General features: G+C 33.5%; 1 protein-coding gene across 1 annotated transcript in view; it reads left to right on the top strand.

Moving 5' to 3' along the window:
• Positions 1–7,466: 7,466 nt before the first annotated feature.
• MINDY3 (MINDY lysine 48 deubiquitinase 3) overlaps positions 7,467–26,291 on the top strand; it is an 86,130-nt gene continuing 67,305 nt past the window's right edge. The window contains exons 1-5 of the mRNA XM_051961842.1: positions 7,467–7,833; positions 16,678–16,757; positions 18,212–18,272; positions 21,690–21,863; positions 25,326–25,377. Of these exons, the coding sequence (XP_051817802.1) occupies positions 7,740–7,833; positions 16,678–16,757; positions 18,212–18,272; positions 21,690–21,863; positions 25,326–25,377 (461 nt within the window). The 5' untranslated portion in view covers positions 7,467–7,739. The remainder of the gene's footprint in view (positions 7,834–16,677; positions 16,758–18,211; positions 18,273–21,689; positions 21,864–25,325; positions 25,378–26,291) is intronic.

Below are 26,291 nucleotides of genomic sequence, written 5' to 3'. Positions count from 1 at the left end.
TAACTCTTAAGTACCTTTTTAAAAGTGTGTATACATGTGTGTACACACATATATACATATAAAAGATTGCTTGGCACAGTGGACACAGGGTCAGTTTTGAAATAATAAGGAACAGATTGTACCTCAGATGGACATGTACTATGGTATTCTAGGCAACTCTGTAATTTACTCACCTATTTGGTTGGAATAAGTCCCTACACTAGGGGTTTCCTTCCAAACATTACAGATACCTAACAATGTGACATGTGATATACATAAAATAAATTCAACTGTAACACAATGGCACCACCTGTTGATGTATTGGCAGAACTGAAATGAACCAGAACTAAGAGCAGTGTTGTCTATCGAGATACACTAAGAATGTCAGTAATGATCTCCTCCCCTTCTCCCTCCCCAATAGACCAGTTTATATACCATAGTTTGCATTATGGCTAGTGCCTTATCTCCTTACTAAATCACAAGCTCTTAGAGAGCAGGAGTCATATCCAATTTCATATTTCTCTTAGTGCCTAGCACAGTGCTCTCTGCATTCTGATAATCATAACAAATGATTGTTTTAGAACATTAATTTGGTACTTAATATTCAAAAGAATATTAAATAAGAAAAAATTGGACATGGTGAATAATGAATATTATCATAGCAAAATGAAACTTAAATGAAAAAAATTAAAAGGTGACTGGTAATTGGCCTGAAGATAATTCTGTGCAACAAAATCAACAAATTAGAGTAAAAATCAACATCAAAATCAAATTCAATTATATCCCATTTTAAAGGATTTTAAAGGAGGGAAAGGAACCCACGTGTGTAAAAATGTTTGTGGCAGCATTTTTTGTAGTGGCTAGAAAATGGAAACTTAATGGATACCCATCAATTGGAGAATGGTTAAACAAATTATGGCATATGAATGTTATGGAATATTATTGTTCTGTAAGAAAAGATCAGCAGGATGATTTCAGAGAGGCCTGGAGAGATTTACGTGAACTGATGCTACATGAAGTGAGCAGAACCAGGACATCATTATACATGGCAACAACAAGATTATACGATTATCAATTCTGAATGGACGTGGCTCTCTTCAACATTGAGATGATCCAAACCAACTCCAATTGTTCAGTAATGAAGAGAGCCATCTATACCCAGAAAGAGGACTGTGGGAACTGAGTGTGGTTCACAGAATAGCATTTTCAGTCTTTTTGTTGTTGTTTGCTTATATTTTATTTTGCTTCTCTTTTTTAATGGTTTGATTTGATTTTTCTTGTGCAGCACGATAATTTTATAAATATGTATACATATATTGGATTTAACATATATTTCTATCTTGTTTAACATATATTGGACTACTTGCCATTTGGGGAGGGCCTGAGGGAAATTGGAACACAAGGTTTTGCAAGAGCTAATGTTGAAGAATTGTTCACGCATATGTTTTGAAAAATAAAGTTTTAGGAAAATGAATGGGTGCCCATCAATTGGAGAATGGCTGGGTAAATTGTGGTATATGAATGTTATGGAATATTATTGCTCTGTAAGGAATGACCAGCAGGATGAATACAGAGAGGCTTGGAGAGACCTACATGGACTGATGCTAAGTGAGATGAGCAGAACCAGGAGATCATTATACACTTCGACAATGATATTGTATGAGGATGTATTCTGATGGAAGTGGATTTCTATGACAAAGAGACCTAACTGAGTTTCAATGGATAAATAATAGACAGAAACAGCTACACCCAAAGAAGGAACACTGGGAAACGAATGTGAACTATTTGCATTTTTGATTTTCTTCCCGAGTTATTTTTACCTTCTGAATCCAATTCTCCCTGTGCAACAGGAGAACTGTTCGGTTCTGCAAATATGTATTGTATCTAGGATATACTGCAACATATTTAACATATATAGGACTGCTTGCCATCTTGGGGGGGGGGTGGAGGGAGGGAGGGGAAAAAAACGAAACATAAGCGAGTACAAGGGATAATGTTGTAAAAAATTACCCTGGCATGGATTCTGTCAATACAAAGTTATTATTAAATAAAATAAAATTTAAATTTAAAAAAAAATAAAAAAAGAAAAAGAAAGTTTTAATAAAAATATTTTAAAAATTCAAAGAAGGGATTAACAAGAGAAAAACTGCATACAATGAGAATAGTCTTATCTTAACCTATCCAAGCACGTTCTTAATGCTAAAAAATGAGAAATTTATAAACTGAAATTCAAGAAATCAGACTATCACTTTTCTTACAGAAGTTTACCAATATCATCACAAGAAAGAAGTCAGTAGAGCCCAGAAACTATTTCAGTCAAGAAACACTTTTTTTTATTATACTTTTTTATTGACAGAATATATGCATGGGTAATTTTTCAACATTGTCCCTTGCAATTACTTCTGTTCCAACTTTTCCCTTCCCTCCTTCCACCCCCCCCCACAGATGACAGGCAGTCTCATACATGTTAAACATGTTAAAGTATATCTTAAATACAATATATATGTATATACTTTTACAGTTCTCTTATTGCACAAGAAAAATCAGATTTAGAAAGGTAAAAATAAACTGGAAAGAAAAACAAAAATGCATGCAGTCCACATTCATTTCCCAGTGTTCTTTTTCTGGGTGTAGCTGGTTCTGTTCATCACTGATCAATTGGAACTGAATTGAATCTTCTCATTGCTGAAGATATCCACTTTCATCAGAATTGATCCTCATATAGTATTGTTGTTGAAGTATAATGACCTCCTGGTTCTGCTCATTTCACTTAGCATCAGTTCATGTAAGTCTCACCAAGCCTCTCTATATTCATCCTGCTGATCATTTCTTACAGAACAATAATATTCCATAACATTCATATACCACAATTTATCCAATCAATCTCCAATTGATGGGCATCCATTCAATTTTCAGTTTCTAGTCACTATGAAAAAGACTGCCACAAACATTTGTGCACATATGGGTCCCTTTCCCTCCTTTAATATCTCTTTGGGATATAAGCCCAATAGTAAAACTGTTGGATCAAAGGGCACAATTTGATAACTTTTTGAGCATAGTTCCAAATTGCTCTCCAGAATGAGTTATATCCATTCACAACTCCACCAACAATGTATCAGTGTCCCAGTTTTCCCACATCCCCTCCAACATTCATCATTATCTTTTCCTGTCATCTTAGCCAATCTGACAGGTGTGTAGTGGTATCTCAGAGTTGTCTTAATTTGCATTTCTCTGATCAATAGTGATTTGGAGCACCCTTTCATATGAATAGAAATAGAAGAAACTCTTTTTTTGACAAATAGAGAGACAGAATAGCCACATACCACTAATTGGTGTACTCAAAAACATAGAGAAAAGCAGAATATTGCAAGCAATATCATCTCACAAAACAACAAACAAAAAAGTGGAGAAGTAATATAGGAAATATTGGTCCTCCAATAATTTAGATTCAATACTAGAATTAAATGTAAATGCTCTTATAAAATTTGACAGCTAATAAAGATATACTTAGACACAGCAGCAAAGGGATATTGAGTAGGAATATTCAGTGAGGACACTCTCATGGTTAAGAAGAGGGCAGTTCCTTTGCCTCTGTGCTACCTATGTCAGCCTTAACCATTAAACCTCAAGACCCAGTTTGTTACTCTAGGAGACTAGGAAGCCAAATTAATATCCTGAGTCAATTAAATCTTAAGGAAATCTATGATACTTTCTAATAAGTAAAACTAATCTAGCCTGAATGGAACAAGGCCTTAGAATAATCTTTCCACCATAAGCAAAAAAAAAAAAAAGAGTCTGGGAAATAATTAAGGAAAATCATTCCAAGATAATTATGCCCAGAATTAGCGTAAACGCAATGAATAAAAAGTATGGACAAGATTCATCAGCATTTCTACAATTATCTATTCTTGTTATTGATCTCTGCCATATTTGAATTCTAAAAATCTCAGAACATGATATTCAACGTAAAGAAGGAAAAGGCAGTTAGGATCATATATTTAGAGCTCAAAAATACCTTTAAGGTTGAGTCCAATCCCCTTTTTTTATATGAGGAAACCATGGCCCCAAAATTAATATATTGTTCAAGGTCACACAGCTGGTAAGTAGCAAAAGTAGGATTTTTATTCAGGTGTTTTTACTACAAATGCAATGCTTAACAAGATGAAATTGAAACAATCAGCTCAAGCACACACAAAAGGATTCTATACATTATAGGAAGGAAAGCTAACAGATCAGTTGTTACTGAAGGCCTTGACTAATTTCTTGGCATCATTTTCCTAGTTTGCTCCAAATTGCTTCTTTCTATGTCTATTATAAAGTGAAATGATACTGATTTACTTTGAAATATAGTCATTAACATAAATTAAGAAAATAATTATAAAATGTGTATATGAATATTTTAGCTTAATAATAGCTGTATGATGTTGATATAGAGCCTTCTTTCACTGATGTAGATTATACCAAATATGTCTTATATTATATGACTTTTGTATATATCCATAGATCAATTTGTCATGCTTAAAGTCATCTTCAATATATTTTTCTGTCTTTTGATCCAATTGTAGCATTGAATTTATCTCTCAGTTATTCCTTGTTCTCTATTTCATAATCATCTCACCTCTTTTTCTGGTCATATGTTTTTTGTATGGAATCTCTTATTTGCATGCAAATCATTATTCCTAACATGCTAAAACTTATGCCCACCAACCTGACAGTTTTTAAAGCACTGAGGAATCACTTTTCAAGATATATTAAAGAAGATGCCAAATAATGAAATTATAATTTGGTGGGGGAAAATGTTTGAAAGAACATTAAGAACCACTTGTCCATGTGACAATTTTCTCATCTCAATATAATTATGAAAATAGGGTGCACACTAATTTAAATTATCTTTGATGAAAATGTAAGCCTGTTGTCAGGCTGTCTGAGATGATTTGCTACAAAAGACCAAATCTTTATATATTTGTGACTGGAAAATATACATCATGCAAGATCCTACTATGTTTAGTAATCATTTTTTACAAAAATTATTTGATTAAGAAGAGCAAAACATAGCTGCAAAGGATCTCCTCCAACAAATTTTCTACCATGCTTATGTTAACATATAAAATACTTGGAAAAAGTAACTGCAGAGATAACTGATAGTATTTTTTTAAATTATTTTTATATCAGTCAATATATAAAATAACTAGGGACATGCTTACCCAATGTCTGCCATTGTCATGGAGAATGTCCTACTTTTATAATCCAGCCAAAGGAGTAATTCTATTTAAAAAAAAAAAAAAGATTTTAAAAAAGACTGTTTGAAAAAAAGTGGCAAACCTATCCACAATTGTCACTGATTCTTACAACTCAATAGCTATGACCTCAGGTTCTGCTCCAATTTTATAGAAGTAAATATATACACTAAGAAAATATAAATTATCTGGCCCTCTGTGAGTTAAGGGGTTGAGTATAAAATATTTTAATTGAATTAATCTAATTTAATTATAAATTTAATCATCATATGTAAAGGAGGACTACAAAATTATATGAGGTGGGAGGATAACCATTTAGGTTATAGGTTAAGAGATAGAATAATGCTTTTTTCATATTATCTTCTTATTGCTTTGATACTTTGAAAGTGGTAATACTCTGTCTTGAAATGGAAAATGAACAAAGAGAAACTTCATTAATATCTACTGACTCATATTTTCCTGGTTCCTACCAACCCAATAGTAAGGAAAATTATAGATCAAATGTTTTTCCCTTTTGCTCCCTGACTACTATCATACCTTCTTGTTGGCCTCTCTGCTTCAGGTTTTCCCCCTCTCTAGTTCATCTGTCACTCAGTTGTTGTCACTCAGTTGTCTAAAATATAGATCTGATCATGTCACATATTACCTCCCACATCATAATTCTTTTCTTCAAAGCTCTCTTCATATCTTTCTAGTCTTTTTAGACTTGCACATACTTTATGAGTCAATGACTCTGAGCTTCTTGCAGAAGACATTTCATCTCCCTTCTATCCATTTTCACTAACTATTGGAATCCTTACAAACTGCTAACTCATTAGAGTGGTGATCTTCTTCTTCTCAAAACACAACTAACTATCCTGTGTATCTGAAATTCTTTACCTCTTCACCTCCACTTTCTGGTCTCTCTGTCTTCCTTTTTTAAGTATCAGAAAAAATCTCTTGTGCAATAAGCCTTTCCTAGTCATCCTTAATGTTAGTGCTTTCCCTCTTAGAATTACTTCTAACTTGTTTGTACATATTTCTTTGCATATCATGTCCCCCATTAGATTGTGAGTTTCATGAGTGTAGGAACTTTTTTTTTGTTTTCATTTGTATCTCAGTATTTAGCATATCTATCATGTACTAGGGATTTAATAAACAGTGACTATGTGACTTTTTTTAGAATACTTTCATTTCTCATATTTGCCTATCTATAACAACTGCTTTTTAATTAACCTGTCATTTAACTAAATGTCAATATTATTACCTTATAGCCACACACTAAACTGATAATTCACATTCAAATTTAAACAGGAAATGTAGAAACATTCGTTTTGCAATTTATAGGCTTGTAGAATTAGACATGTAAACCTCAGGGATAGGTCACCTAGTCCAAATCCCACTTGAGGAAGCAGAAGTCCAGAGATTTGGGGACTTGTTCCACACAAGTACGCAAAAGGAGAGCTTAATTTGGATTCAATTTCATGTGGATGAGGTTTTTCCATCAGAATTATCTAAGGATTCCTAGAGGCTTTGAGCAGCCTAGGTTCAACACAGAAAACAACAGAGCTCAGATTCATAGTCCCATGGCTCCAAGTTTAAGGCTTGTCCAGATTTATAACAGTAGGTCTTCTGGACTGCACCTGGCTGGCTCTCTCCCACTATAAGTCACATTACTACTGCTACTACTACCACCCCCACCACTCCTGTCACTGCCACTGACAATACCTAACACACAATACAGTAAGAGGTGGAGAGAAAGAGCACAAAAGACGAGTCGGATTCTTCAGGGACTGGGAGGTGTCCATTCTTTGGCGAGGTTAAAATGCCCAATTTTCATCTGCTTATCGGGGTTCCCCATAGACTTGACAGAACAACAATGTTGTTTTATTATTATTGAATAATACTTTCACAGACAAAGGGAGCTCGGACCTTGCCTCCAGGCGAGCCTTGGAAAGCCCTCTTTAGGGATATGACTGAGGCGCTGTGGGATGGGGAAGGGAATAGGAGACACATATAAGGGGAAAAAAGGACGGTGGCTGTCTTCTAAAGAAACTTCCCCAGCAGGTGCCAGTCTCGATTCACCCACTAAACCAAGGATAAGAACTGGCTGGACAGCTCCCCAAGTTCAAGAAGGAAGGAGCGCCTCTAGCACTCCGGCCACTTCCGCTTCCGGGAAGGGCTCCCCGAAGCCGTCCCCGCCTCCCAGGCTCGGACGGGTGGGTGGGGCCAAAGGGAGGAAGTAGAGAAGAACAACTTCCGGTCCTGCGGAAACTCGGCGCGGTGCCTTGGCTGACAGGCACCGGATTCCGTGCAGAAGTGCCCGGTCCCTTCCATCCTCTTCCCGGTCCTCGTCTTCCTTCTCCTCCTTCTTCTTTCTTTCCTCCTCTTCCTCCTCTTTCTCTTTTTTCTCTCCCTCCTCCTCTTTTGCCTTCTCCTCTCCTTCGCCTCCGCTGCCTCAGCCCGAGCCTTCCCAGCCTCCCCAATCCCCATGTTTCGGGGCGGGAGGCCTGGAAGCGAAAACCCGTTCGCCGGCACTTCATCATGTCCGAACTGACGAAAGAGCTGATGGAGCTGGTATGGGGCCCCAAGTCCAGCCCCGGCCTCTCCGACACCATCTTCTGCCGCTGGACTCAAGGTACCGCGGGGCCCGCGCCCCACCCCCGGGTCCCGCGGGGCTGGTCGCCCCCTTGGCCTGGGCCCTTCGGGCGCGGGGCGGGCAGGTGCCAGATCTCGGGGACCCTACTCCACTGGGGCGGGGAAGTCCCAGCTGAGGCGCTCCCAGAGGGCGGTGGTGTGGGCTGGCTCCGAGAGCGCTGCTCCATTTACCCGGAGTCCGGGAACTTCAAAAGAAAGATAACTTATGTCCATAGGATCGGTTTCCTTTGTAATCTTACACTGGGTAAAGCATTTTATCAAGTGAACAAGCAGAAAACTAAGCCCTTGTGATGTGTCTGGCACCTTGTGAAACGTTAGGAATACAATGAGAGACAGCCAAACAAAATGACCCTGCTCCCCAGGGGCTTAGTTTATGGAAAAACGTTACGAGAAAGGGAAGTGGGCTTCTTCAGACTGCCAGAGTGGAGCATGGTACAAAAAGATGAAAGATCTCGGGTGTACACTTTTCATCCGCGTCAGTTTCCTAGAAAAGGTCGATTTAGTTGGATTGTTCTAGACTAAGGTTATGGAGCCTCATGTCTACCCTCCATTCCTGTCAGTTTCAACTTTTAAAAGGGTGACCTCATCGAATTATTCTAGGCTAAGGTTAAGAACCCCTTGACTACACTTAAGTCCTCATTAGTTTCCTATAAAGATTCCCTTTAGTTGGATTATTCTAGGCTTTGGTGAAGATCCCCTTGGCAACACTTTGTCCACACCGGTTTCCTATTTAAAAAAAAAAAAAAAAAAGATTTAGTTCACCTATTTTAGGTTAAATTAAGAACCTCCCTTTTCCACACTTTTCACCCTCATCAGTTTCCCGTTTTTTAAAAAAAAAATTGGCTGTGATGATTTAATTGTATTGTTTTCAGCTTGATTCAGAACTTTTTGTCTACATTTTGTATTCTCATTAGTTTCCCATAGAAATGAGTGACTAAGTTGGAATATTTTAGGGTAAGGTTAATAAAAAATTCTTGGTTCACACTTTGTACCCTCATCAATTCTCCTCCACCCTTCCCCACCAAAAAAAGATGACTCAATTAGATTGTTCCAGACTGAGATAAATTAAGAAGCCTCTTTGCTGTTCACATCAGCTTTTTTCTTAGACTTAGATTGTTTGTGTTAAGGGAGGAAAATAAGAGGTGGATAGGTGGTCAGAAGAAGCTGTTTTATTACAACTTACATGTTGTAATTGTTTGTGGTATGTCACTAATGTTCAAGGTGTGGTACAGGATATAAGATTACACTATATTATTGCCTTCAAAGTTTAGATGAGAGGACAAGACTGTTTTCTTGTGGAACATTATATCTCTCTTATGAAAGGGTGGGGAATTTTATCTTCAGAGCCCAAGGGAGCCAATAACACCAAACAGTTTCCCTAGTACTGTGGTAATTTTGGCAGATCACATTTGGAATTGTATTTCTTGGTATGAGAATAAAAGTTTGTGGTTACTTTTTAGACAACCTTTTTAATATTTTTTTTAAAAATTCTAACAGCTCATTTATGGAACAAATATCTGCTTGAGAAATGATTATTGAATATTTAAAATTGAAAACAGAATATACATCATAAAAAAAAGATAATAATCCCTTTCTTGGAATTGTTTCACTATGTTTCAAAATAAGAACTATAGTATTTTAGAGTTGGAAGTTTAAAGATGCTTTACTCCATTCTTTCTCTACTTCATTTTAGGACAGCTGGTTTTTATTTAAACTGAGAACCTAAAATAGTGTGTTGACAGCTGCTTAATATATATTTATTGATTAATGACAATTTAGATATTGGTTCCTTTCCCAGGGTAAGTGGCATGTCAAAGTCATAGCTCTGGTTAGTAGTAAAATCATAGAATCTTTAAATTGGAAGTATTCTCAAGTGGCCAAATAGTCCAGTTTATGTCTAAATAAGAATCCTTCTGTGTCATACTAAGTTGTCATCTCAGTACTTCCAATGAGAGGGAACACAATACCCTCTTAGAAGCCCATTTCATTTTTTATAATTCAAATGGGTAAATTAGTCAGTTTTTCTTTTATTTGAACCTAACTATCCTCCCTTTCCCCCCTTTTCCTTTTATTGTAACTTCTATACTTTGGTTCTACATTTGGCCCTCTTGGACCAGAAAGAAATGCCTGATCTTTCTTCTATATATCAGTCTTTCAAATACATGAACACAGCCATTCATATACCAGTCTCCTCCATCCTTAAATTTCCCAGCTTTTTCAGTGACCAGTATATGATCTGAACTCTTTACTAAATCATTTCCATTTAAACTGTTTGCTATTCCCCACTTTAAAACACCCCCCACCTCTAAACCTTTGCATAGAATATCCTCCATACCTGCAATACATTGCCTCCTTCTTAGAATCACTAATTTCTGTTCTGCATGAGATCTATACTGATTTCTGCCTTTTCTCTTCCTTAGTATTACTGTTACTCCTCAAACTTACTTTATATTTGGTTTAGGAATTGTGGTTGTTGCAGTGGTACTTTTGCTAGCATAGTGCTTGGCACAAGTAGATACGTAGATACTTTGAATAAATCTTATGTCCACTCTTTTAACCCATCAAAATCTTTGAATTTTGATTTTGTGTTAGAATTGCTTCTCAGTGTTGTTTCATTTGCAAACTTAATAAAGGCTTTTTTTTTTTGAACAATTGACAATCTTGTCATCTATACCTCTGAATATAAATGCTCATGTTTATCATAAGATTAAGCATCAGTTTTTTAGGGCCTTGAAGATCTCCTTTAAGTTGACATCAAGTCATCACAGTTCTATTAAAATACAGCTCTCCTTATTTTCTGCACCATTTTCATCTTATTGTTTTGATGGAATTTCTGATCGTTTTCTCTCTCTCTCTCTCTCTCTCTCTCTGTATGTATGTGTGTGTGTGTGTGTGTGTATATATATATCTTGATGGGATGTAATTGGTCTAAAATCTTGCATTTTCAAATCTTATCTTAAATTTTATATTTTCCTTTTAATTACTCTTTGGATCTTTGCATTTTGATAACAAACATGAATAAAACTGGTGATATTTATGCATAGTGTTGAAATAAAAAAAAAAACTTAATGAAGCATTATTTTGCTTGCCTCAAAATTCACCATCTAATCTGTGTGTAATCTGTGATAATGTTTTACCTTACTAAAATAAGGAAATATTAAACTTTCATTTTGAACTGTTAAAATAAACTTACAGTGTGGTTAATGTAGTGTGAAATAGTTGAATTGTGGGCTTTATCAAACTTAGAGGACACCAGGTTTTTAGACCAGAAAGCTACCTTAGAAATCATCAAGCCCAACTGCCTTATTTTACCAGATGAGAAAGCTGAAGGAAAGAGATTTTAGATGGGTGCTCTTGTCCTCAAGAAGCTGTCAATCTCTAGTTCCAAATATAATGTTTGAGAGAATATGTTCTCTTATATTTATCCTTTATAAAATGTAAAATAAAATTAAACTTGACAAGTTTTCAAGAGGAATAATAGTGATGAAGCATATCATTTTCTTGTAATAGTGTTCTTTTACATTAGATAGTTTCACCCTGTTGTATTCTCAGCGCTGAAAGAAATGCTTGTGTTTTCAAGTTTTCTTTGACAGTTACCCACACCTAAAGAACTACTACACCTACTTCCATTTTAATGCTTTAAGGTTTGTGGAATGCTTTCTTCACTACAGCTGGTTGAGATAAATAGTATCACAATTAATTTTTTTTTCCTTTTTTTGAAGTGGTAAATTAGCTAGGGTTGTCCAGTAGGTGGAATACTTGTGGCCTTCTGCTAGTAAGTGCTAGTAAGTGCATGCCTGTTATCTATGATTCTAACTTTCTATAAGTCTGGACCAAGACTTTAATCAAATTGAAAAGTACATACATTTCAGCATGAAGATATGACTAACTAATGGACTTTTGGATTATTTGCAGATACAAGATTATATTTATAAAATTGCTGAAAAGGACTCATTGAAATATTAATTAGAGTAAATGCCCTTACAGGGAATAATTTAATAAATATCACTTCAGAATTTAGAATGTTTCATATTCACTTAGAAAAATACTTAACAGAATAAAATGCTTAGATGAACAATTCCAAACATTGTTAATGTTTCAGGGCAACTAAGTATATGCATTTGGTGATTAAATTGGTTACACTGAAATGAAGTTTGGAGTTGGCTTTTGTTTTATTTTATTTATTTATTGAAGTTCCAGTTGCCAGAGATTGCTCCAGTGGTCATTTGGGATATCAGAGTAGACAATGAGACTCCACTTTGCTGCACTTAAAATGCTGCATTAGTGTTCTGACATCAACTCTGGCATTGTTTCACAAATCTATAATGGTACTTAGTATTGGATTGCATTCAGATTTTTGAGCCATCATAAAGAAACAATTGATAGATTTAAGATTTGCTTTTTGGTTTGTTTGTTGTTGTTGTTGTTGTTTGGGGGGGATTGGTTTGTGTGTATGATTTTGTTGATGTTGTTCGGTTTTTAGAAATAAGGCTTTTTAAAAGACCATGTTTAGAGGATGTTTCTCTTCTAGAATTGCCACTGGCTAATCAAATGGAGAAATTTTGAAATGTAGTCAGAGCATAGGCATCTATATTCTGGCAACTGCACTGAAGTGAATTTTGAAATGGCAGAATTCCAGTATAAATTATTTTCATGAATATCTAGAAATGAAAGTCATCCTTATAGACCTTATAGATCTGGCATAATGTTGTCAAAAATACATTGACAGGCTAATCTCATTCCTTTTGATTGTTTTGGATTGCATTAATTAGTATCAGAAGGATTTATAAGTGTGGTTTATGGTTTACCTAAGAGTAGCAAAATGTTTGATAATTTTGTGAACAAGATGGAGAAATGTGGATTAAATGATAGGTTAGGGAGGGAGAAAGGAAGCTCATTAAAGAGCAGAACAGAAAGATGAGTCATTAGTACTTTGATGGTAACTTGGTGATTGTATTTAGTGACTTACTCTAGAAATCTTTTCTTGTCTCTGTGTTGTTTTAATACCTTTATGACCTGAATATAGGTATATGTTTATATGCTAAATAGAGAAATGGATTAAATATATATGTGTGTGTATGTGTGTATGTATGTATAAGATGTGTATTCTAAATGTAAACATGTTATAGTTAAATATATATAATGCAAACAGCAAATATATACATATATGGCATGTGCATATGTGTTCATGTCAAATATGCAGATGCATAAGGTAGGAGAAATAGCTAATACACTGATAAAGTCAGGACACAAAAAGTATTTGATAAGCTACAACATTGATCTCTGCATGATGAAATTTAAATCAATGCTTTGTTTTGCTTAAAATATACACACACACATATACACATACATATACACATGTATATGTATGTGTATATGTGTGTGTATATGTATATGTGTGTGTGTATATATATATACACTTATATATGCACACAGTATACGTGTGTGTGTGTGTGTGTGTGTGTGTGTGTGTGTGTGTGTGGAGAGTATTACAAGGGAATGTTTCTGTATCGGGATAGAGATAAGTTAGTGAATAAGGATTGCGACTCCCCCCAAAAGGAAATCATAACATTTAAAATGCACAAAACAAACAAAAAGTATATAGAAAGGGATATAAACTAATGGTTTTTACTATTTTTACAATTTGCATATATTTAGGAAAAACTACATTAGAAATTGTTTTGTTTCTCATTCTTTGCAGAAATATTTATGGTTTATTAAAAAGATGCTGTATAAAAAACAGGGACATGGAAAGCTTTTTATTATCATAAAATCAATTTTAAAAATACAAGATTGGAGATGGACATGGAAGAGTTTTTAGTGGACTTTAGATTCACTGTGCATAGTATGAAGTCTAATGTCCAGGACTAGGACAGTGATAGTATCATTGTACTACTTTCCCCTGGTGAGATCATATCTTATATTCAGTTCTGCATTCTATATTTTAGGAAAGTCATAGATTAAGTGGAAAATGACTAGAGAAAGTAATGAGGATCGTAGAATTAGAGCTAGAAGGGATCTTAGAAGCCATGTAGTTAAACTCTTAAGATGAGAGTTGATGAGATGAGAAAATTGGGGCCCAGATAGTTTAAGTGACTTGCCCAAAGTCAGGCAAGTCGTAAGTGAAAGAAACTTGATTTGATTGAAGTTTGCCTTCCTTTACTTCCAGTGTTTTTTTCCTCTGTACAGTCATAATTGGTGAAGGACCTTGAGTTGCCTACCGTATATTTTCCCTTGTTTACTATTTCCAGTTTATCCTATAGCTTATTTGTACATAGTTGCATGTTTTCTCCCTCTTTAGACTGGAAACTCCTTAAGAGCAGGGTTTACTTTTTGCCTTTTTTTTTATTATACCCCTTTCTATAACTCCCTCCCTCCCCCCCACTCCCAGAGATAAGTAGTGTTTTGCAAAGGGTACTTAGTAACTATTTATTGAAAAATTCCGTTTTGCAGCAAAGGAAGGGAGATGTATTTTCTCCTTTTTTAAGTTTCAACATAATTATACGACATTTAGTTTTGTTTTGGTTTTTCTCATTTACATTGTTATAGTCATTTTGTATTTGTGGTAATTGTTTCATTCAATGTCAGTTCATTAATGTATTTTTCAAAGGAAATTATTTTTCATATGTTTGGCATGTATTCTTACTTAAAGTTTATGAAAAAGTTCATACTAACACATACTTCTTTTTTCTGTAACTTAAATTCTAACACGGGAAGACATAATAAGAACTGGTGTAGAATAAACTAAAAACAAGGGGGCATATTGGTGAAGTGGAGAGAGCACTGTCCTTGGAGTCAGGAGGACCCAAGTTCAAATTTGGCCTCATACACTTAACCCTAACTGTCTCACAAAAATAAATTAAAAATAAAAACATCATAAAATATCTAATAGCTACAAAATGTAAAAAACAGAACAAAAAAAAAAAAAAACCCTACCATTTAAAGTTCATGACATAATAATTAATTGTAATGACCAACATGGGTAAAAAACAGCTAAGTAGTACAGTAAATAGAATGTTGGACTTCAAGTTGGAACAACTTGAATTCAAGTCTGCTCTCACACTTAGTACATATGTAATATCTACTTCTTGAGGTTGTTGTGAGAATCAGATAACTTGATATTTGTGAAGTGCTTAACACGGTGCCTGGCCCTTAATATGTACTTAATGAATGTACTTGATGTATTATTCTTTTCTTCTCCTACTGGAAAAACTAGCCACAAAACATTACCTTTAATGGTTTGAAACAGGTCATTTAAATCAAACCTGCCTCTTTTCAATTTCTGCTTCTTGCTCCTAATTCAGCATTTTTACATCAAACAGAACAAATTAATCTCTTTTCTAATTAATAGATTTTCAGTACTGAAATATTCTTTTCATGTTCTTCTTAAAATTCTTTTTCTCCTAGGTAAACACCCTAAGTTTATTTAAGTGACCCTCATATTATGGCATCAATTCAACTCCTGTTTAAAGTTCTTACTGGCATCTGACTTTTACATCATCTTAATTTCTGATCATATTCCCTTTTCAAAGAACTATTCCTTGTAATAAAGAATAAAAGGGGAGGGGGAAGAAATTAAGCCAACTAATAAATTAATCAACTAAGTTGGATACTAACTGCTCTTCCCAAAATTACCAGTGATCTGTTCACTAAATCTAATGACCCTTTCTTAATCCACATTCTTCTTGACCTCTATAGCTTTTGACAAACTTGATCAGCTTTATCTCCTTGATAACTCAGAGGTTTTCATGACAGTATTTCGCAGTCTCCATTGATGGATCTTTATCCAGTGACTGACCTCCACTAATTGTGAGTGTCCCTCAGGACTCTGTCTTTGATTTTCTTCTCATCTCCCACTAGATCCCAGTTGACAGTTTCATCAACTTTAATGGAGTTTCAAATCTTCTTATTTAACCCTAACTTGTCTCCTAACCAATAGTCTTATATCTCAAACTTCCTTTAGGTCATGTTGAACTGGATGTCCTATCTTAAACATTTCCAAAATTGAATTAATTATCTTTCTACTCAAATTCTCCCCTCTTCCACACTTCCCTATTAATGTTGAGGGTACCATCATCCGTATAGTTACTGGGGCTTACAACCTTGGTGTCATCCTTGATTTCTTCTCTCTCATCCCCCCAATATAAAATCTATGGCAAAAGCCTGCCTGTTTTACCTTCATAAAATTTTTCGAATGTGACCCTATGTTTCTCCAACCCTGCTACCACCCTTATCTCATATCTGGACTATTAGTTGGTCTTCCCACTCTAGTTCATCTTCCATTTAGCTCTCAATGATCTTCCTTGAAATTAAGGTTAGAGCTTGTTACTTCTTTCCTACTTAGTAAACATCTATGGCTCCCTATCACTTCCAGGATCAGCTATAAAATTAATCTCTTTAAGACAGTCTTACTATAAGAAGAATGCATTTTGAATTTTTTTTTTTAGGAAGGAGCAAAACCATTTATTAGACTCCTAATTGTTATATAGATTTTGCCTATGCACAACTTTTATGATAGGCAAAACAAACTTTCATAATCCCCAGAAGAGTCAATAATGACGTTTGTAAATAAAGGTAATCCTAGGACCTCTGTCATTTTTTGCCCACTCTGTTTTTGTTTGAGTATTGAGTAAATATTAAATAGTAAGCTTTAGAGATTCATCACCCTGAAACCAAACTCAAGAAGATCTTAAGGCATACTTAATACTAATAATAATAGATTTGAGGTGTCTCCAGCCTTTTATTCCACTAATCAATGAACTCCATAGATATTTTGCTTGCTCTTCATGGTCTTTTTAATCATTTTATTTATTTTTACTTTTAGGCTTTGTGTTTAGTGAATCAGAAGGTTCTGCACTGGAACAACTTGAAGGTGGCCCCTGTGCAGTTATTGCTCCTGTTCAGGTAATATGTGCTAGTGATGATTATTACAACATACATGGTGAGGAGACTCCGTGTTAAATCTGAGGGTTGTTTGTTTTTATAAGGGGGTTCATCTGGATCTATATTTGCATTGCTTTAGGGAACTTCTCAAGCAATGTACATATCTCTGGGTATTTCACCTATAACTTAAAATTCTAAGTTTCCTGAGGCACTGAGGGTAAATCATTTGCCCGTGGTCACATAAGCAGAGGTGATCTTGAATCCAGGTCTTCTTGCCTTCAAAGCTGCCTTTTTACCTATTATGCCTGTGCCACACTGCCTCCCATATTTGCAAAGTTATTGGTTTACAAAAATTTGTATAATTGTTAATCATGGACATAAGGCTCTTACTAATCTTGAACCAATATAAGGTGCTATATAAGCCTAAAAGGCTAAAATGCTTATTTATAAATATATATTTCTACAAGGTTCATGCATGTACTTTGAATACTTAAAGAGAAAATTTGTCATATTACACTTTACCATCATAGAAACAAATACTTATTTATGTAGCACTTTCAAGTTTGCAAAGTGTTTTGAAGGTTTTTATCTTATTTGATAATCTAGTGAGGTAGGGAAAACCCAGGGTCAGAGAGGCAACATGTTTGATCATAGAGCTCAGAAATGTCAGAGGTAGAATTTGGACTCAAATCTTTTAAATTCCAAAACCAGTATGTTTTCCACTGCACTAGTCTGCTCACTATGAACGAATAATTAATTGTCAGTCAATAAAATTTTACCTGCCAAGCATTGTGCTAAATGCTTGGCTTATAAATACAAAAAGGAAAGTCCCTGCCCTCCAAGAGCTTATAATCTACCAGGAAAGATAACACACAAAAGGAAAAGGAGTGGAGAATAGATGACTGGCTTGAGTATCCTCCTTAAGTGGAAGTTTAGAGAAGAGCTCTTCACTGTCTAATCAGAAGCGTCCTAGGGACAGAGGATATTGATTTAATGTGAGTAGAAAAATAGTCTTGGGGGATGATGAGGTTCCTGAGAGCATGGTGGAAAAAGTCTAAATGAGACACGTAATTGTAAAGCTTTTTGCTTTCATTCACTTCCATTTGTTGAGAATAATATGCCTGACAGAAGAATATGCTATTATGCTCTAAATATATATTGTGTATATAAAAATATAATATATAGTATAAACATATGTAATATACAATTGTAATATTTTTGAATTTCTGTTATTGCAAACTTAGTTTTAAAATTAAATGTAACTTTAAATCAGTTTTAGCAATTAAAACAAGTTCAAATGAAAAAAACCTTAAAAGAATGTTTTCATAGAGAGGAAATTTCATTTCAATAGAAACTTACAAAGTATAGTTAAAAGATCTGAACAGAGCAATAAGAAATTACTTATACTTTAAAATTAGAGATTGAGTTTTTGCTATGTTATGTATTCTAATAATTATTGCTTCAATTTCATAAAGGCATTTCTTTTGAAGAAGCTATTGTTTACTTCTGAAAAGTCTTCTTGGAGAGATTGCCAAGGTACTTTATTTTTTTTTTGTTGTTAATTATTCATCTTGGTTTTTAGAAACTTACTTTAAATGCATTTTATCTAATCAACAAGTATATTATAATTACATCATTTTTCCACTTAATAGTATTTTATTATTTTTCAATTATATGTAAAGATAGTTTTCAGCATTCACTTTTATAAGATTCTCAGTTCCATATTTTTCTCTCTCAACCACCTTCTCTAAGACAGCAAGCAATCTGATATAAATAATACATGTACAATCCATGTTTTCATGTTTCATGTGGTGAAAGAAGAATCAGGGAAAAACTACAAGGGGAAAAAGTAAAATAGTATTCATCACTTTTTTTTAAATAATTTTTTACATTTTATAAAATATATTTTCTCAGTTGATTCTTTGAACTCTACCTTTCCAATTTACTCTTTACTACCCTGTTCAGTTCAGGAAGAACATTATCTTAAATAGGCATTATCCTAATTTTACAGTTTGAGGAAACTGAGATTAAGAAATTAAAACTTGTAACAGTAAATAAGTACAGCACAGAATCAAGTGCATGTGTTCATGATCTATACTATGTGCTTTTTCTAGCACACCATTTGGCCTTAAAATGAGATCTCAGAAAATATCCTTAAATAAAATGAATTTTTCTAAAATAAGTTTTTCCCAATTTATAACTCTTCATATTTAATCTTTTGTGTGAAAAATTTATAAATCAATAAAACTGTATTAAGAAATGCACAGAATGTATAATTTTTTAAAGTTCATAGTTGCTGTTTTACTACTAAATATGTACTTGACTAATATATACAAAATCTTATTCAAGAAGTAGTAATGCCTACTTTTGATAAGCAAAAAATTATAAAAAAAAGCATAGACATAACTCTATTATATAATTATATAACATATAATATCACTTCAAGTCCTTTCCAGAAAGTTTTAAATATACATAAAATCCAAATAGAAAAGTGCTTTTTTTCTAGAATATTTCCAAAAACATGGTTTTAACTAAAGATCTTATTTAAATCTTATAGAACATCAGATTATACATGTTATAAATATGTCAGTCCTTCATAATTGGAGCTATCATATGGCACAGAATCAGGTGTTTAAGCCTTGCCTCTCAGAATCCTCCAGTAAGCACTTAACAAATAAATATATGTTGATTGAACTTATTTTTAAGAGTACTACAAAAAAATGGAAAATGAAATATGAACAGTTTAAGAAATAAACATTATGTTCTGAAAATGTGATCAACCAACTGCTTATAATTTTGTAGTATTTTTAATATGCACTCATATAAACTGTAATTTCCCCATAATTGGAACATTGAATAAATGTCTTAACTTCTTAAATTAAAAAAAACTTTCAGTAAAGAAACTTTCTCTTTTTATTTCCTTCCTTTGTTTCCACTCTTTATCCTTTCCTTTCTGCTTTCCTCTTTCTTTCACTCCCTGACTTTCTTCCTGAGATTTAGATGGTACTCTGAGAAAAAAGAAATGTTTCAATCCTATAATAGCTGACTTTTTTTCTTTTTAAAAAAGTGTGTCTGTGTAATGCAATAATATAAAACAATGAAAATTTTCTCCTCTCTCACTTATCCCCTTAGTTTATAGCCAGTTATAGCTACCCAGTTCTCATCTTTAAATCACTTCTACCATTTTTCACTTTTGTTCCTGCACATGTGCTGCTCAATGAAGGTAGAGAAAAGCCATACACTGTTCTGACTGGATCATTACAAATTTGTATTATAAAATCTCAACTGGGCCCTCATTGCTGTCAGGAAACGTGCTGTGTACCTCCCTTATCACCTCACCATCCCACTCTCCAAAACAGCTTTTTCAAACTTTCCATGGCTCCCCGTCCCTCTACTCTCTCAGCTGAGAACTTCTTATTTTAAAAAAAAATAAAGGCCTTTCACTATCACCTCCTCTTCCCTCTTCCTCCTCTTTCCTCACTCAGATGTCTTCTGCCATTCTGTTCTCTCCTTTCTCACATTATGAAGTGCCCTGATTCCTTACCCTTTGCTTGTTCAGGCAATTCCATTCCATGCAGTTTTCTTCAACAGATTATCTCTCAGCCCACTCTCTTATTTAACCTCCAACCTCTGTCATGTTTAACAGATCCTTCTCCAGAGCATGCCCTCGACCACAGATGTCCGTAAAGGTTCTGTCCTTCTCTTCTCTGGCTCCTGCCTACCTCGCTTGGTGAGCTCCTCGGCTCCCATGGATTTAATTATCATCTTTATGCTTTTGTTCAGTCAAGTTCAACTCTTCAGAAAACCATGTGGGGTTTTTTCAGCAAAGATCTTGGAGGGTTTTGCCATTTCCTTCTCCAGTCCATTTGACAGATGAGGAAACTGAGGCAGACAAAGTGAAATGACTTGATCATAGTCAAACAGCTGGGAGAAATATGAAACCACATTTGAATTCAGATCTTCCTGACCTAGCACTTTTCTGTTACATACTTGCCTGCCTTCATGCTAATGATTCTCAAGTCCACCTCTCCTGCTGCAGATTCTCTGCTGATATCTAATCATGAATCTCCAGCTGCCTTTCAGGCTTCTTTAACTGTATATCCAGCAGACATCTTAAACTCTGTTCATCTAAAATATGGCACATTTTCTTTCCACTTACTGCTGAGGACAAGACCATCCTACTCGTCCCTCAGGTTCCCTACCTTGGCTTCATGCTGGATTTCTCACTCTTTCTCTTAATATCCAAGCCCTTGTTAAGACCTATTTCACTTGTTCTCTCCTCTGACATTGACCTTACCCGAGTATCCGGGTCCTCACATCCAGATTACTGCCATTTTTAACCTATTGCTGGGTCTGATGCCTTTTAGTCTTTGCAGGCTCCAATCCATCCTCCATTCAGTCACTACAGTGACTTCCCTATAGCTCAGGTCCAATCATGTCACACCCTACCCAACAATACTTAAGAGCTTCCCATTCATTGCCTCCTAGACCAAAAACAAAATACACAATTTGATATTCAAAGCACTTCAAAGCCTAGCCCCCTTGCTATCTTTCCAGTTGTCAGACATCTTATTCCACAACATGTATATACTCTTTGACCCCATAACACTGGTCTCTGGACCATTCCACAAACAAGATACTCCATCTCTCAGCTCCATGCATTTTCTCTGATTGTCTCTGATATCTGGGACAGTATTCTTCCTTCACTAACCATTGAACTCTGCTGTCTTTTAAGTTGCAACTAAAATCCCATCTTCTACAGAACCTTCTCCAGCCCCCCTTGAATGTTTTTTCTTCCCTATTATTTTTATTTCTCCTCTATACACACACACACACACACACACACACACACACACACACTTTGATGGTTTTATAATTCATGACAAGATACAATGTTTAGTCTTTCTTTAGAGGCAATATTTATTATAACTTTTTAACTTGTGTCAATTTTAGAGGAAGAACGGAAGGATCTTCTTTGTCATACCCTGTGTGATATTTTAGAAACTGCCTGCTCTGAGAACTCTGGATCTTACTCCTTGGCAGCATGGATAAGAGGGAAGACTACAGAGGACACTGCAAGTATTTCAGAAGGCCCTGCAGAGTCTAGTTGTCAAGAAGAACATACTTGTAAGATGCTACTTTATTTTGATACTAATGGAATTTTGCACTTTATTTAAATTTTCACAATTTAAGAAAAAAAACCAACCTTTGTTTTTATGTTTTATCTTCATTTGTGAACCTAGAGTTTGAATACTGATACTTTTTGAATAAGGCTTTCATTTATCTAAAGGCAAAGAAGACATTAGCTTTCTTTTAGTAGTCCTCTTTCATTTTTACTTTTTCAGAAAGGGAAAAATACATCTATCAAAAGCAAAAATGTTTTAATTTTGGTTATCTTTTCCTTTATTACCATGGATTGTACTTTCCAAGCTTCATCTTGTGAGCTCAGTCTATTAAAGTATCTCTTACTATACACTCTCATCATTATTTGTAATTAACATTCTTCTCAGGTATTCCAAAAAGGAAGATTAAGATAATCTACAATAAAGTTCTTACTGTATTTTACTACTTTTAAAAATATATGTATCCTTTGTGTTTTTTAGATCTTTGCTAAAATAAAGTTAAGGGAATTTTTTTACATGAGACATTTCTTACCAGATTTTGTCAATATTATTTGTCTGTCTTGTTTATGCAAAACAGATTTTTTTTTTCCTTGAAGTACCTGGCGTTACAATTTTAAAAGAGTAATTTAAAAAAAAGAGTTTTAAAGTATCTTTATTTAAGTATGTCAAAGTACAGGGTGGTGACTTTTATATCTAAAGTGAAAATCCAAGAAATTCTTAGCTATTTTTATTAGACATTATTATTATTTTTTTAATCCTGAAAATAGACTCTCAATTTCTGTGTGCCGATTGGCTGAAATTCTCTAAATGAGTTTTGTGATATGCTATCTTCTGGTAGTAAAGAAACCACTTCTAAATTTGTTTTATTTCAGATATTGAATTGCTTATAGAAGTCAGTTGATAGTTATAAAGACTTAGTTTTTGTTCAACAGTCAGTTCTAGATAACGCCTTAAAGCATTTGACAATCTTAAGCATTTTACACTATTTCAATTTTCAGCCAAAGAAATCAAAGTACTAAAAAAAATTTAGAAATTCTCTCTATTTTCTCTTTCCATGTGCTTCTCTTTCCTATATCCTCTCTTTCTCAAAATTGGGTGCCAGATTTCTAAAATATTAACTTTTTTATTCTTACAATATCTATCCTGATTCTTTCATAATCCCATTCCACTGAACTCTGAAAGCTATTTATTGTAATTATTTACCACATCAATATAGTCTTTCATTATTAAACTACAGAAAAAAAGATATTTCCTCTTTCAGTTGATAAAAGTGGCCCTCCAAATTTTTAAAATTATTTTTGTAGTTGATATTTGTGTTGAAGGAAAATTTTAATGTTTATTTCCTGAGTGAAAATAATAGACCTAGTTATGATTTATATTATGTGTATTGTTTTATAGCTAATGTAACGACCATTTAAATATTTAATATAATATTCTTAGGTTGAGATATAGATGGTATGTGGGTATTCAAAGTATTTAATTTCAAACCTAATTTATTTAAATGACCATTAATCAAATATATTATTTTAATAAGGCTCTTATATATATGAGATGTGCTAAAACCTGAGTACCTTGTATTTTTAAAATTAATATTATGGATTAATATACAGTCTTGTTTTCTCGAGATTTTACCATATTTGGTAAGACATTTAATTTAGGTATCTGGTCTAGAGTCTTTCTAAAAATGAGATTGGTACTTACTTAACTAATTCAATTGAGGTCCCAAGATACTTGGTATCATACCAAAGCCTTTTATGTAGTAAATTGATATTGTAGTATTTTGCAGCCTCATTTAAAAGTTTATGACTCTGCATGATATTTCATTCAAAGTATAATTTTTTTAAAAATTTAAGGTAGTATTATATCCTTCAAAATGATTCCTGAAATTTGGAGAAGTTGTTTTTTTTTTTTTTTGGGGGGGGGGTGAAGTTGTTTTTGTTGTTTTCAGGAAGTTTTGAAAATTTATCTTAAATACATAAAAGTGAAATAGACTTATGTAAAATATTATTTCATCATAAATATTTTCTTGTGCTGTTATTTCCTGTTTTCTATGCTTTGTTCTGTTTCTTGTATTTCTGTAATATCTTTCCATTATTCTTGCCTGCTAAGCTGTTTTGTCTTGTTCTGTTTTTTTGTTGTACATTTTAGTATAAATTAACTCTTTTTGTCTGCTTTCATGGGATATAGTGCAATAAAAATTATTGGGATTATCAGCCAGTATAATTAATTGTATTTGTAGAAAATTAAGCACAATCTTTTAACATTTTAGTACAAATTATTTGTTTGTTTGTTTTTTCTGAATTGCATATTTTATTCTGTGTAAGCATACCAATTTTAGTGGCTTATGTGATGTATATTTGTGGCTTATTAGTAAATGCACATTTGTTTGCAATATTAGAGTCTCAGGTTCAATTACAACTTTGTTTCCATGAGTAATGTATTTGATATGTGAATTCACCTCTCTTCTTAATTATTAAAATATCTGAAGTTTTTGTCTTTTCTGACAGATTCAGGTTAGGTTTGAACTGAATTCAGAATCTTTCAGCAGGAATTTTTCATAGCTGGTCACTGAGAAGTTTTGTTCATTAGTTCTATTTTTTTTTTAAATGCTAGAATTTAAGGCCTCTTTATTTTAAATGAAATGAGGCATTTGCATTGATACAAGACTTTTAGGGACATTGTTTCCTTTTATTTCATTATTTTGTGGGATTTTTTTTAAATTTATATTTGTACATTCTTAAAATACAATTTAAAGAGGTAAATTGACAAAAGTACTCAAAAAATTGTTTGAATAATTGCAAGGAAACAGATCTAAAGCAGTTGTTGAACCTGAATAGACTCAGATTGCTATGTCTTTGACATTTGAGGCATTTAACACCAAAAATTAATAAGATAAAGGAAAAAAGTAATGAAAGAATATTTTACAATGGATGGCAAAATTTTAAAAATAAGAATTTTTAAAAGCAGACTTACTAAATTGAATGCTAGATATTTTAACTTTTAAAAAATAGAATTCCTGCGTTATAAAATGATACTCGCCTTTCTTTAAGAAGTAATTTTTTTTTAGTTGATTATAAAGTGTAACTTAGTTAACACTGCTAATAAAAATTTTAAAGGTCTGAATTTATGCTTACAATTATAAATTGGGCAAAACACTAACCTGAAATTTCTTCCCATTCTGCAAGCCCTCCTAGCTTAGCTTAATTAAAAGGAAATGTGACTATCAAATTAGTATTTTGTAATTTGTGTCAAAAATATTTTAGTTTAATCACAAAAATTTAAATGCCAAAATGTTTTATTTCTTTATATAATAATAAAATTGAAGATAAACTGGTAATCTTAAGCGGGGGAAGGAAATAAGAGAGAGACATTATGTTTGAAGCTTGAAAATATTTATAGCTTGCTGTGTGTATCTTGTGTCATTTATTTGCCATGTGTAGTGCTGAAAAGTGTCTTTTATGTATAGCTGCCTTGGCTGTCGAAGAGCTTGGCTTTGAGCGGTTTCATTCATTAATTCAGTAAGTAACATGTTGGAACATTTAAAATACTTATTTTGTGGGCACATTACTTTTTGAAATTCATTCATGCTATGGAAAGGGGAAAGGTGCTTAAAAACATAGTATTGAAACTATTGAATGTGAATTTTAAATGAATACTTTGAGAATAACTTTTTATATTGTATTTAAAGGATAGAAAATAGTATATGCTTATATATTAAAATTTCCCCAATTATTAATTATTAAAATTAATAATAATTTATTTATAGAAATTATTTTCATAGTGAAAATGGAAAAAAAGTAATTAATGCTAAATTACAGTTGCCTTTACTCTAAGAGAATAGAAGGATTTACGTGGTTCCCAACTTCTTTTCAATTCTTTATTATATGATAAAAAAGTAGATATGCTTCCTTATTAATTTATTAAAGTGAAGTTTGGATCAGAATTTAGACAGCACTTTCTTTGAAATTAGCTTAATTGTGTCTTGGTTTCTCATATTCATATCTATAATAAATATTTTTGGGGGTATTTCAGGAGGTGGGGTTTTTTTTTTTTTTTTTTTTTTTTTAACTTTTCCAGCGATTTCATAATTCTAAAAAACTTCCAAAAAAGAAAATTTTTGTAACCATTTGAAGTATACTGTTTAGCAAATATTTTTATCATGAGAAATTCAATATTCTTTTTGACTGAATTGCATCAAATCTATCTTATTTTATAAATTACACATACACACACGCATGCACACACACTTATAATTGAATAATGTTAATCCCAGACATTACCCACATAATGTTTAGGTCCGCAATACAATGATGTTCCTCCCAGGTAGCAAGTCTGTCTTACTGAATTCCATGTATTGGGCAAAACCAATAGTCTACTCATCTCTGCTGAAGGATATGATTGTATGAGAACCTATTTAATACTCAACATCTTA

This window comes from Antechinus flavipes, chromosome 5 (genome assembly GCF_016432865.1).
Source record: "Antechinus flavipes isolate AdamAnt ecotype Samford, QLD, Australia chromosome 5, AdamAnt_v2, whole genome shotgun sequence".
NCBI lineage: Eukaryota > Metazoa > Chordata > Mammalia > Dasyuromorphia > Dasyuridae > Antechinus > Antechinus flavipes.
The sequence above is the reverse complement of the archived record's forward strand: the minus strand, read 5'-3'. Positions and strand labels throughout refer to the sequence as shown.